Source organism: Odocoileus virginianus, chromosome 20 (assembly GCF_023699985.2).
Source record: "Odocoileus virginianus isolate 20LAN1187 ecotype Illinois chromosome 20, Ovbor_1.2, whole genome shotgun sequence".
In the NCBI taxonomy this organism is placed as follows: Eukaryota; Metazoa; Chordata; class Mammalia; order Artiodactyla; family Cervidae; genus Odocoileus; species Odocoileus virginianus.
Genome location: NC_069693.1, coordinates 24588290 through 24602736, shown reverse-complemented (window position 1 = coordinate 24602736; position 14447 = coordinate 24588290). Strand labels below are relative to the sequence as shown.

The 14447-nt window shown below is 37.7% G+C and overlaps 1 protein-coding gene and 1 non-coding gene across 2 annotated transcripts in view; both read left to right on the top strand.

Moving 5' to 3' along the window:
- Nucleotides 1-14447, top strand: part of SNTB2 (syntrophin beta 2) — a 71546-nt gene that overhangs the window by 28003 nt on the left and 29096 nt on the right. The window contains exon 2 of the mRNA XM_020881133.2: nt 6769-6982. Within this exon, the coding sequence (XP_020736792.2) occupies nt 6769-6982 (214 nt within the window). The remainder of the gene's footprint in view (nt 1-6768; nt 6983-14447) is intronic.
- Nucleotides 8355-8475, top strand: LOC139030110 (U4atac minor spliceosomal RNA). The gene has a single exon (XR_011482423.1). It is a non-coding gene; the product is annotated as a U4atac minor spliceosomal RNA (small nuclear RNA).

Genomic DNA, 14447 nt, shown 5'->3' with positions numbered 1-14447 from the left:
TGCAGGCGGATTCTTTACTGGCTGAGCCACAGGGGAAGCCCAAGAATACTGGAGTGGGTAGCCTATCCCTTCTCCAGCGGACCTTCCCTACCTGGGAATCAACCCAGGGTCTCCTGCATTGCAGGCGGATTCTTTACCAACTGAGCTATGAGGGAAGCTCATTTATGTTAGGAGTTAGATAAAAGCATATGTCTTGGATTTGTGAGACAAGGGCTTTCTTATAGAAGTATGTTTTAATCCATTATTGACTCCCTATAATATTATATTTTTATGTCACTTCAAGAACAAACTGCTCATCTGTAAACCATGTGTTTAAGTAGATAATAGTTTATTAAGTAGAATTTTGTTCTAATAGCTAGTGTTTTCTAATACAAATTTAGTTGATGAGAACCTCAACAAAGATCATTCATATGCATTTTATTTGATAACCTTCAGTCTGTGGAGTGACCAGTTTCCACATAATCAAAAAGATGATGGTGTTGAATATGAACACTTTATTCAAATATTTGCAAAAATCCTTAATCTAGAGCTATTACAGCAGTTTTTAACTGGATTTTACCACCCATGCCACAAATATTTCTCATGTTTTCCCCAGGATAGGGAAATCAGGACTATAAAATATATCTATATTTGTGACAGAATTTTTCATAGTTCAAAAAAAAAAGAATTTTTCATAGTTCATCCAGCCAATATTTATGGTTCATCTATATGTTCATGATCCCTGTTGTGAACACTTTATCAACATACTGCCAAATTTTGAACAGTGTATTACATGCATTTGTACTAAAACTAAGTACACACATTGTTACAGTGATGTCATATGGATTGGGGTAAAACTTGTCCTGAAAGGTTGGAAGCAAGTGTGATGTCAAGCCAGAGTCACAAAAAGATTGTGTATGTGTTACAAAAGTACATGAATTTTGTCTCTTGAATGTTCAAGAGAATGTATTCAGGACCTTAAGTAGTCCTGCACAGACAGCAACACAATTCTGAGGAGTGACTAAAAAGAGTGAAGAACCATGGACAGATAAACACTATAGACGCAATGTGTTGTAATTATTGTTGACTTTTGTAGTCTTGGCTTTTAATCCCTTCAGTGACCCTTGGTCAAATGGAAAAGATGAGCAAAACAGAAACTGTGACATATGTTATTGTTGTTCATTTGCTAAATTGTGTCCAACTCTTTGTGACCCCATGGACTGCAACATGCCAGGCTTCCCTGTCCTTCACTATCTCCTGGAATTTGCTCAGATTCATCTCCACTGAGTCGGTGATGTCATCCAACCATCTCATCCTCTGCTGCCGCCTTCTCCTTTTGCCTTCAGTCTTTCCCAGCATTAGGGTCTATTCCAGTGAATCAACTTTTCATGTCAGGTGGCCAGAGAATTTGAGCTTCAGCATCAGTCCTTCCAATGAATACTCAGGGTCGATTTCCTTTAGGATTGATTGGTTTGATCTTGCAGTCCAGCAAGATTTTGTAGGATCTTCTGAGCCCCTGAGACTTTGGGGTTTAGCCTTCTTTATGGTCTCACTCTCACATCCATACATGACTACTGGAAAAACCAGCTTTGACTATATGGACCTTTGTCACCAAAGTGATGCCTCTGCTTTTTAATATGTTGTCCAGGTTTGTCATAGCTTTCCTTCCAAGGAGCAAGCAGCTTTTAATTTCATGGGTGCAGTCACCATCCACAGCAATTTTAGAACCTAGGAAAGTAGTTAATCTTATTTAATCCTCTCAGGATAGTTGGTATTAAGGTTAATATTAGAGTTTTGTGGACTAGAAATTGAGATTGGAAAGTTGAGTTATTTGTCCAAATCATGAAGTTTATAATTGACAGAACTGAAATTCAAATATGGTCTGTTCAATTTCATATCTTAACCTCTACCTACTTTGTCCAGAGTATATTATATTAATTGAACACCCAAATATACACTGATGTTTATTGTGTGTTCAAGCACAGGCATTGACACTTTTATTACATTTCTCATTCAGCTGCCATAGCCATTTGAAGTTGGTATTTAATGTTTTACCAATGTGGAAACTGAGGCTTAGACAAGAAAATTATGTGCTTCAAACCTCTCAAAAGGTAAATGGTAATATCAAGGCCTGTACTGAATTTCATTTGACTTTAAAATTTGTTGCTCTGTTTTTATACTTCAGTGACTTAACAAAAATTATCCAAAGAACATCAACTGTAGGTTAGCAAATGCATTGGAGGACGTGAGATACAGACAGATGACAACTACACGCTGATAACTCCGTTGTCCTCTCCACATTTATGGAACAGTCCTTTCCCCACTGTTATTGTCTCCGCTCTTGAATCTTTTTCTGAAATTGCCTTCTAATCCATGTTTTTCTTTGTTATTTGAGGGCATGTAGTAAGTTGCTCAGCTGTGTCCGACTCTTTGCAACCCCGTGGACTATACAGTCCATGGAATCCTCTAGACCAGAATACTGGAGTGGGTAGCCTTTCCCTTCTCCAAGGGATCTTCCCATCCCAGGGATCGAACCCAGGTCTCTGGGGTTTCAGCTGAACCACAAGGGAAGCCCAGAATTAACTTTAGTATTTAATTTATTTAATAGAACACATGCTTATTTAAAAGTTCAAGCATTGTAGAAATAACTTTCAAAAGAAGAAATCACTGTAATTACAATACAGATATAACCATTATTAGCAAATGGGCATATTTTCTTGAACACTTTATGAACATACTAATTATATATAATTTTTTAAAACATGAAAGCTTTTTTTTTTTTTTGAGAACTTACTTTTTTCACCTAGTAAGTCTGATATACCCTGAGTTTAGCCTTTGGTTTTATAGTGTTTGAGTCATTTTACACCATTTTAAAAAATCTGATAAGGTTAAGTAAAAAACAAAACAAAACCAGCCTCTACTTAGCAGGAGATTAAGAAGCAATATAAATTATTCCTAATCAGCCTTATGCAAAGTGCCTTTCTTGTTGCCTCTGCTTTATAGTGAAAATAAAAGTCTTTATCTTTCCATTTTTTCTAATAATATAGGTGGTCAAGACTTTCTTACAGTTGTCAACAGTCTTCTGCTTTGTATTTTTTGTTTTAATATTTTTTTATTTTATTTATTTGACTGTGCCAGGTCTTAGTTGCAGCATGCAGGATCTTTAGTTGCGGCCTGTGTGATCTAGTTTCCCAACTAGGGATGGAACCTGGGCCCCTGCATGGGGGAGTATGGAGTCCTAGCCACTGGACCAAAAGGAAGTCCCTGCTTTCGTATGTTTTGAAGTAAGCAAAAAGGGATGACACAGATAGCATTATTTCACATAAAGCAGTACTTCTTTTTAGGGAAGGGAGAAGCATTAAGAGTAGAATTGACTTATAAAAACAGAGATGTGTCACAGAAAATAAACATAAATGTCAACACCAAAAAGAAAAGAAAAATATGTAATTTGAAGTAAGTTTTCAAATGCACAGTGTTTTCTGATTGTGGATGAATTATATAAAGGATTTTCAACACATATCTACTTACTGTTTAGCAGTTTCCACAAGGAAATTTGCTGGTAGCTGTCTTCCTTACAAAAACATTTAAAAATGCAAACCTAAGATGTTTAAAACATTTTTTTGCGAAAAATTGAAAAGCTTGCATATTCTTTTGCAGTTTGAAGAAACATTCCAAAGAAAATCACTTTTTAAATTCATTTTTTAAATATTTACTTTATAAATGACCCACAGTTGGTTTTACCATATAAGATTAGTAGTTGAAGAAGACTACCAAGGAGAAATTATACAGTAAACAGTCCAAATACCCAAATTATTTCAACTGTTTGTTTTATGTGCATATATATAAAAGCATGAAAGCTAATACTTTTGAATAAAAGTAATAGATAGCCATGTTAGAATTTAATTGAGGCCTAAAAAATATCCTTTTTTGCCAGTTTGCATAAATTTATTATAAAAGGCCATAATTTTAAAATCCTAAAATTTTAATTGTTGGGGACAGATTTCAGAGCTGCCTTATTTCTGGTTTGTTTGGATTTATTCCACTGTAGCTTAGAGGTTTAAAAGGAAATTTGAGTTCTCCTTTCCATCTCAGTAGTAATTTGAGATCCTCAGAAAGGAGGTATCTCCTACTTCTATGGACTTGGACAGGCCTTGAAGTGAAATGGAGTAGGAAGATGGGTGCTCTGCTTAGGTGCTCAGTCGTGTCCGACTCTGTGACCCCATGGGCTGTAGCTTGCCAGGCTCCTCTGTCCACCGGATTCTCCAGGCAAGAATACTGGAGTGGGTTGCCATTTCCTTCTCCAGGGAATCGTCCCAACTCAGGTTATAGAACTCGGGTCTCCTGCATTGCAGGCAGATTGTTTACTCTCTGAGCCACCAGGGAAGCCCAGGAAGATGGGTAATGAAGTTAATTGAAAATCTCCGGACAAACACAAGCGATAGTTACTTTGTTTTAAAGCAGAACACTGAAATCACATAAGCCTGCTTCCCAGGTAAATTAGATATCTGTTTATGGTTCTCCAACCATTGTGGATGGCCAGTTAGACGGGGGTATGGGTGCCATTGTTATCAACTCAAGAAAAACTCATTGCTCCTTTAATAAGGCCATGCACCAGGCTGTGTGTTTATGTCTGTTTCATTTAAATATGTATAGTAATAAGCTCATTGATGCTACTCTGTGATCTTCTGAGTATGTTGTAAAGGGGGCTTTTCTAACACTATAGTATTTAAGAATAGTCATTTAGAAAAAATAAATAAATAATTTAAAAAAAGAATAGTCATTTAGAATGTCTTTAATTTCTCCCAGTTGTGAGCCCAAAAGTTAATATACTGCTTTAAATGTTTAAAAAGTAAGTCTCTGCCATTAGCAATGTCTGGAAACTATAAGAATTTCTGCCAAAGTTGTGATCTTATTCTCTCTTGAAAGCACAGAGCTAAACTAAACTTGTGTTCAAATGCCTGAGTCAGCTGCTCAAGGCCTATGCTAGGTGCACCCCTGCTCATTTTTCTAGGATGATAAAGTCTCCTTGGTAACCTGAAGCAGTTAACTCGTACTGTCTCCGCCTAGAAAATACATGTATTATAACTAGACATAGAAAGCACCCACATAAACACACATAAATCTTTCTAAATGTTGACATTAGTATTATTGTATCTTCTAGAATTACATTTAACTTTAGCAGATCTTGTTCAATAACTTATAAGAAAATAATTTTGCCTCTTCTACTGATGGCTGTTAAATTTTTTTAACTTTTCTAGCTTTTTAATTTAGAGAAGAAAGGCATCTACTATTTATTGAATGTTTAATATATGCCTAGAATTTTTACTTGCTTGCAACTGACTAACACACATACGTACAATCTATTTATTAGTAAAGTTTCGGAGGCTTGTAAAGCTTCTAAGGCTATAAAATATTAATACTAGCTATTATGACATTGATAAGCATTGATAATAATCATATCTTTCTAGTTTTTCAGTTCCCTTGATACTACTCTAATGACCTATCACAGTGTAATTTGAGAGGAGGCAGATGCCTGAAGTAACATATATTGATGTTAGCAGGGGAAATGGCAACTGATTTATCTATATTCAACTATTTATTGAAATTTTAATGCTTTTTAAGATTTTAATAATGTTCAGTTTATCTAGTTTTTGACATAAGAACACCATGCCTCAAATGACAGTAGTTGCCAGTCATAAAGGAGGTAAAAGAAGTATACATCTTAAAAGTGAACTTAAAAAGAAAAACGTTTTCTATTGATTAAAAGCTATATCTTAAGTTGGGACTACCATTGATAGAAAAACCCTTTAATACCATTAATAGAAAGCTACCATTAATAGAAAAACAAGTACAATGTCTTTGTACTTGTTTTTCAAAGCTATGATGGTTTATTTTCATAACTGTCTCCCTTACTAGACTGGGCATTCCTGAGTGCAGTGTCCATGCCTAAGCTGCTCTTGTATTCTCACTGGCTAGCCTAATGCCTGATATTTGGAAGGTAGCTACAAATGTTGATTGAGTTGAATCTAATTGAAGTAGAGATACCTAGCCTGGAGAGAGATAATCTCGAACTTCAGATGTTTGAAGGGCCCTCATGTGAAAGAGATTAAGTTTGTTCTGTATGTCCTCTGTAGACAGCAAACCAGTGAGTGAAAGTTTCAAGTTTCTAAATGCTAAGAGTTGTTTAAAGCTAGATGGGGCTCTCTCAGGAGGTAATGAATCTATCTCCAGATTCATTGTTGTCCAACTGCTGAGATAATTCAAGCATTTAATTGTTCATTCTTTCCCTTTACTCGTGTATTCAAACATTTACTGAACAGGCACTGGTCTGAATGTTGGACATCAAGATTGACTAAACCATAAACCCTGCCTTTGGGGAACTTGCAGCCAGCAGGGGAACTGAAGTATTATTAACAAAGGATTACAACCCAGGGTACTTAGAAGTTATTAGAGGGGAGTGAGTAATGGCAACACCCTGGAGAGAGTGAACAGGATAGGCTGCTGAGGAGGTGAGTTGACCAGGCAGGCAAAGGGAGAAGGGAGTCCTGAGAAGAAACAGTGTGCGAAGACTCAGAAGTCAGTTTTTAGGATCGAGTAGTGGTGTGTCATTTGGATTACCTGTGCTCTTAAAGCACCCTCCAATCCTAAAATTCTGTGGGCGGGCTCTTTAACTTTGTGTATTTTTTTTTTTTCATTTCATGCCAGATGGTTCCTGTATGTATATATTTCAGTTGCTATTTTTCATAGGAAGTAAAAATACTGACCTTCTCCTTTGACTTTTGTTCGTAGTTAAATTCATACGAGAAGTAACACCATATATCAAGAAGCCATCGTTGGTGTCAGATCTGCCCTGGGAAAGTGCCGCTCCCCAGTCACCCAGCTTTAGTGGCAGTGAGGACTCTGGTTCTCCAAAACACCAGAACAGCACCAAGGACAGGAAGGTCATCCCGCTCAAAATGTGCTTTGCTGCTAGAAACCTAAGCATGCCGGACCTGGAGAACAGGTGAGCTGTACCTAAGGAGAACATCCTACTCACAGCTTTGCAAACTTAAATGGATATATTATAATACTGCTTTTGCATATGTTATGCAATATTATGACTGTTGACTAAATTAGGTAAAGAAAAGCATCAATCTGAGATGAGAGAATCATTTCTGGACTTCCATATTTAAATTACTTCACACATATGTGTATTGTTGTTGTTCAGTCTCTCTGTCTTGTCTGACTCTTTGTGGCGCTCTGGACTGCAGCACACCAGGCTTCCCAGTCCTTTGCTATCTCCTGGAGTTTGCTTAAACCCATGTCCATTGAGTCGGTGATGTCATCCTACCATCTCGTCCTCTGTCGTCCCCTTCTCCTCCTGCCTTCAATCTTTCCCAGCATCAGGGTCTTTTCCAGTGAGTCAGCTTTTTGCATCAGGTGGCCAAACAGTTTTGGACGAACACACAAGAAACTAAATGATGGTCATCTCTAGGGAGTGAAGTGGGATTAGAAGGTAGAAGGAAAGAAGAGGCCTTTACTTTTCATTTTATGCCTTCATGGAGTGTTAATAATACTCCTTCATTGTGATTATGATTTAATAACTGAAAAAAATCTTGTTCAAGAAACTTCTAAAAATATCTCCATAGAAGGAAATTCCTTATTCTATGCATAGTGAAAAGAATCAGAGATCTTCATTATAGATGAGATTGCATCAACTACTAATGTCACCCTTGCAAGTTAGCTTCTCTTGACCTCAGTTTCCTCATTTATAAAATGAGAGCATTAGATTGAATAATTTCTAATGTCCCTCCTAGTTATATCACCATTTGGTTTCTATGACTTTGTCTTCATTAATGCCATGAAGTGGTACCATTAAACTTAGTATTAGAATAGACATTAAGGGAAAAAAGAAAGATAATGATAGTTGGGAAGATCCCCTGGAGAAGGAAATGGCAACCCACTCCTGAGCTCTTGCCTGGAGAATTCCATGGACAGAGGAGCCTGGTGGGCTACAGTCCATGGGGTCACAAAGAGTCGGACACAACTGAGTGACTAACTTTCACTTTCACAAGGACAAACTTTTTATAATCTACTTTGACTTTTATGGTCTCCTCTGATCTGAGTGCATAGTCAGGTGCCTAATCAGGATGGGATGGTTCACAGAAGACAACAAGAAAGTGAATGACCTTCTTGAGCATCTTAACCCGTAGGGACATAGAAGCTCCTCCTCTGTAGTATATTGTTCTGAGTTCTGCAATCACACAGCTGAGTGCTGCAGTCACACAGGCTTGGTTTGAGTCCCAGCTAGGTCACTTGCTCCAAGGAGGGCTCTGAGCAAGTTCCTACACCTCTATAAACCTTCATATTCTCACTGGTTAAGAAAAAAGGCTTAAACCATCCTTTTCTTGGGGTTGCACTACTGTCCGATGAGCGCTTAGCGAGGGCAGTACTGCTAACGCCTATGCAACACGCCCGCACCGGCTAAAGCTTGGCTTTATCACGGTGCAAGAAAAAAAAAAAAGAAAAAAGGCTTAATTGTGCAGATTAAATGAGATAACCACATGCAGCCCTTTGCATAGAGTCAAACACAGCAGGATCATAAGAAATAGTAGCTTAAAAAGTCTTAACTGCTAACTTTAACTTTGTGTGTGCATTGCAAGCTAATTCTTTATGTCTGAGCCACCAGGGAATCCTATATATATATATACACACACACACATACACACACATACGTATACAGACATACACACACACATGTTTTGTTTGGCTTTGCTATGTGGCTTGTGGGATCTTAGTTCCTGAGTCTACAGAGGTAAAAGTGTGGAGTCCTAACAGCACTGGCTGCTGCTGCTGCTAAGTCGCTTCAGTCGTGTCCGACTCTGTGCGACCCCATAGACGGCAGCCCACCAGGCTCCCTCGTCCCTGGGATTCTCCAGGCAAGAACACTGGAGTAGGTTGCCATTTCCTTCTCTAATGCGTGAAAGTGAAAAGTGAAAGTGAAGTCGCTCAGTCGTGTCTGACTCTTAGTGACCCCATGGACTGCAGCCTGTGAGGGATTTACCACGGATTTACCATGGATCCCTCATCCATGGGATTTTCCAGGCAAGAGTACTGGAGTGGGGTGCCATTGCCTTCTCCGCCTAACCACTGGACCACCAGTGAATTCTCATATATACATATTTTGAAAATTACATTCTGATATGTTTGTATTGTTTTTATTTGCTTTCTTTTAAAAGTTCAAGACATAGAAATTACTTTGTGTTATATACAGGCATACAGGTTTATTTGTGAAAGATTATATATATATTGGATCATATGTAAATACAAAACAGCTTGATCTTTGAAGAAATGCTATGTTTTTTTTTATACAGTAAGAATCTAATTTGTAAAGTGAATAATCACCTCTTAAATCCAAATTAAATTTTTTTCCTCAAATGAGATAGGTTTATGTAGAAACTTTGATCTGTTAATCATGGACTTAAAAAAAAATAGTAAGGACTAGAGTAGAGTTGTAATGTGACTAAAGAAGAACAAATAGCCACTAAATTTGTCAACTGACTGTCAGGCTGAGGAAAGTATTCAGGCTATGTCCCTCCATTATAAATCATTTCTGAGAATGAGAGTAGATTGATGTCTTAGTCCATCCAAGCTGCTGTTAAAAATAAATAAATAAATAAACTGGGTGGCTTATAAACAACAGAAGTTTATTTTTTATGGTTAGGGGATAGAAGGGAAGTCTAGGATCAAGGCACTGGCAGACTTAGTGTCTGGTGAAGGCCCGCTTCCAATGGTCATTTCCTTGCCATGTCTACAATGGCAGAGAAGTCTAGAGAGCTCTCTGGGGTCTCTCTCACAGGAGAGTACTAGTCCCATCTGTGAGGGCTCTGCCCTCATGATCTAATTGCCTGACAGAGGCCCCATTTGCTAATCTTGTCATATTTGGGTTAGAATTTTAACATACGGATTTGAGGCGGAGACACAAACATTTAGTCTATAGCACTTGGAGTGCTGCTGCTATATCTGAGTATTGCCAGAAAAGAAAAAGTATTACACAGTTTCTCTAGGATACTGGAGTTGTGGGAGTGAGGAAAGAAGGAAGGAAGAAGATGAAATGACTTGGCTATATTGCTGAAAGCTCTGCTAGTTTATCATCCATGAAGACGTCTTTCAGAGCTCAATAATCTTGACCTTTATTGAAACTTGGGGCTGCATTCTCTTTAGCACATATGCTAAAGACATTTGATCAGTGGTCAAATTTGAAATAGATTTTTAGAACCAAATGGAGAGGGCAGTTTGGGCTACAAGAGTGTATCGCACCATGCTCTTTAGTAAGACCATTGATTGGTCTACTTGACCAGAGTGTACTGTGCAAGGGAAATTCTTAGAAGAGTCAGGCTGTTGCAGATTCTCAGGCTTAATTCTGTAAAGTAATTCATTTCTCATGTTGCTTGAAATACCAAATCTGAGGACTTCCCTGGCAGTCCTGAGGTTGACTCCATGCTCCCACTGCAGGGGGCACAGTTTCAATCTTTGATCGGGGAACTAAGATCCAATATGCCCCACAATGCAGCCAAAAAAAGAAATACCAAATTTGCATATGATCTGCTTTTTGTAAAATATAAAACGAAAGAGATTCAAAGTTATTCTTATATCACTCTTACTTGCATTCCAAGCGTGCTTTCTAGAGAAAAAGAAAAACCGTAGAATTGCATGTACCTGGAAAAATTACGTGTGACTTTGGTTATCCCCACAGGAGTGTGGATATTTATCCTATGTGTCTTGGTTAAAAAAAAAAAGTTAAGAACCATTGACTCATTAGATTGAAGTTAGGGTGGTGGACTTTGACACTTAAGCCAAGCTATTTGTTTTCCATAAGCCATGGTTTCCTCCTGTAGAAAATGAAAGCTTATATAAAAAGCTTAAATAAGAAAATATAAGAAAGCTTAAATAAGAAAATTATAAAATTGGCATAGAATGCTCCCAGTATATTATTATTATACCTGCTGCTGGTGTCCTTATAACCTTAAATAAGTCCCTTAAGTTTTCTGTCCTCCTATTTTTTTCCTTCCATAAAATGAACATAAAAATACATGTTCAACTCTGTTTTTTAGAACTACTTCAAGAGTAAATAAGATAGTATCTATAAAATCACTTCGAGCTCATTCATCCTAAAATTTATCTCAGCTCTGTCAAAGGGAATGTCATTACAGGTAACACAACTGCAGTATTTAAAGCCATGGAGAGAAATAGTTCATTTAGGAACAGTAAAAATAAATTTTATCAGGACATCTGTCACCAAGATATTTATCACACTGTAGCCCTAATTTTTTCCCTCATGTTTTATTGTGAAAATCTTCCGACTTATAGCAAAGTCAAAATAATTTTACAGTCAACACTCATTTTTCTACCACCTAGATTCTACCATTAACATTTTACTATGTTTGCTTTATCACAAATAGGCCCATTTAGCCATCCATCAGTCCATCTTATATTTTTGATTCATTTCAAAGTGAATTGCATATATTACTATGCTTACATCTACTCAAGCACGCATATAGAGTTCAATGTTTTTGTTATAACTTTTTTTCTTTTGAGATACTATCTACATACAATAAAATACACAAACCATAAGTTTTAACAGATGCATTCAATTGTGTAACCCAAGCCTCTCAAGATACAGAACATTACTCTTAACCCTGGGATGTTTTCTTTTGCCCTCCCTGGTCAATTCCCTCTCCCACCGTCCAAGGCTACTCTTGTTCTGACTTCCTGTCATATATTGGTTTCAACTATTCTAAAACTTCATAAAATTATAGTCATGTCATGTGTACTTTTTGTGATAGAATTATTTTACTCAGTGTAAGATTTTTTTTAATTTATTTTTTAATTGAAGTAAGATTGCTTTACAGTGTTGTGTTGGTTTCCAGTGTAAGATTCTTGAGCTTCATCCTTCCTGTTATGTGTAATAATAGTTCTTTCTCTTTTATTGCTAAGTAGTAGCATATTTTACGGATATACCACAGTTTCATAGTTTCTTTATCAATTTTCCTATTGATGGTTCCAATTCTTACGAGCATATATTTTTAGTTCTTGTGGGTAAGTTCTTAGGAGTGAAACTGCTGACTCAAAGGATAGGTGTATGTTTAGTTTTTTTCAAAAACCTGCGAGACTTTTTTCCAAAGTGATTGTGCCGTCTTACATTCCTACCAGCCACATCCATACCAACACTGATAGTGTCAGTCTTTTTAACATTAACTGTTCTGATGAATGTGTAGTGGAATCTCTTTGTGGTTCATCCTTTGTGTTTATGTAAAGACTTCTTTGACAGGAGAGTAAAGCAACCTTTTTTTTCCCTCTGTTTCACTACATTGATTTAGTTTGACTATCTAGAGCTGGAAAAAAGTGCTGACTATCAGAATGTGTAAGTGAGGAGGGGGGGGAAGAAATTTATTTGCTTTTTCCACCTCTCCTCTTTCAAGACCTCACTAGATGCTTCTGATCGTTATAAGCAGTTCATTGTGGAAACTGAAAGCTAAATAAATAATGACAAACTCCAGGGAGAGAACATGAGCCTGTTCCTTAGCAAACAGCATTATGGGCAGTGTAGAGTTTATCGAGAAAAAGGTGTTCTTAAACACTGCTTTTCAGAAATGTAACTGTTATCGTTGAAGAGGTTCACAAGGTCTGGGTCGTCATCGCTTTGGCCGTTTTCCATGTAAAAGGTAAATTTTGCTTTATAACATACACAACATGATTATTAATTGAACATTATTATAAATTGAACTCATACTTTATGACAAAGACTTTTCTGAACAGAAGAAATAAAGCAGGCTAGACTTACAGAATCTTATACCCTGTGGACCTAACCATGATCTGATTCATCTGGTCAGAATGTAATTGCTTTTCTCAGGAAATCCTCAGTGGTTTGACTGGAGGCCAGACCTCTTCACACTGTAGCTGTCTCCTCCTCTCTCCTGTGGGCCCAAACAATGACTGGCAGACTGCCTCCAAACTCTTAGTCGTTTTCATTTGAATTTGTCTTTTAAGACAGCAGTCAACATTAGGAAACACTTTGTTCCCTTTATCAGCTCCAGGGGCTGCTTCTTCAAAGGCAGACTTCTGGATCCTAGAATCATTAGTCCTGTTGTGGAGTTTATGTTCTGTTTCTTCTAATTTAATTTCCTATTTTACAATCATATTTTAAGAAACACTGCAGATTTTCTCTTTTGATGAAAAGTTGGTGATTCTGTCCTAGGGAACTGTTTACTTCCTGTTTTCCCCTTTTTTAGCCTAGTGGTCCCATGATCTTCTGCTTAATCTGGTTAAGTTTATTTTATAACAGACTTATTTTCCTTTCTTTCACTTATTAATAAGTAGGAACTTTAACATCAGGATTTTCAGAGTTTTAACTATGGCCAAGGACCTGTGTCTGAGGGACTCTCCCAGGAACTGTATGAGGTCTGAAGGCTTTTTCAGAAAGTGAACATTTTGTGCCCTGAGAAGGAAGAGCTGATTCCTGCCTTTAGTGTTAAGTAGGTCAGTAGGAGGAGTGAAAGAAATTTTTTTGTCATGGTTTTGCGACTGAACTTTTAGCATGTGATTAAGTATGTTAAGCTGGTCACAGTGCCAAAGCAACCAGGTAGAAATGAACAGCCTCTGTAGAAGATGGTCAGCCCAGTAAAGGGTCTAAACTAAGGACACCCCTGGCTCTTGCATTCAGTTTGGTGGGATGAGGGTGGAGGTCAGGCTTCTGCTGGATTGAGGGTGGGGCAGTCACTAGCTGCTGGGTGTGGGGAATGCTGAACCAGTCAGCTGGACTCTCTATTTTAGCTGCGTGCTTTACGCCCACTTCCAGAGGTAACTGGTGCCTCCAATTCCTCGGTCTCTTCAGGATTCTGCAACATGGACTGGCTCGGGTTTGACTCTCCCCTACTTTTCTTAGGTTTGCTAAATCATTTAACTTCTCTGTCTGCTTGCCAGGTTCCAAAATTTTGTTGTAGTCGCTCCTCTCATCTTCTTCCTGAGTTTGTAGGATTATGCTTTTTAAAAATTCCCTTTAAATTTGTAAATGACTCCTTAGATAAAATACCAGAAGCACAGTACATTAAAGAAAACTTTACAAGTTGAACTTTATTAACAATGAAAGCTTCTGCTGTGTAACAGACACTGTGTACTAGGGTTCTCCAGAGAAACAAACAATAGGATGGATAGATAGGTTTATTTACTTATTATAGGAATTAACTCCTGCAGTTGTGGGGACGAAGTCCCATGGTCTGCAAGCTGGAGAAATAGAAAAGCCAGTCTTAAAGTTCACCCCAAGTTCAAAGGCCCGAGAACTAGGAGCACCAGTGTTTGAGGGCTGGAGAAGATGAATGTCCCAACTTAAGAACAGAACGAATTTGCCTCTCCTCTGCTTTTTTTATTCTATTTATGCCCTCGGTGAATTGGATGATGCCCAGCCGCACTGGCAAGGGCCGTCTCCTTTA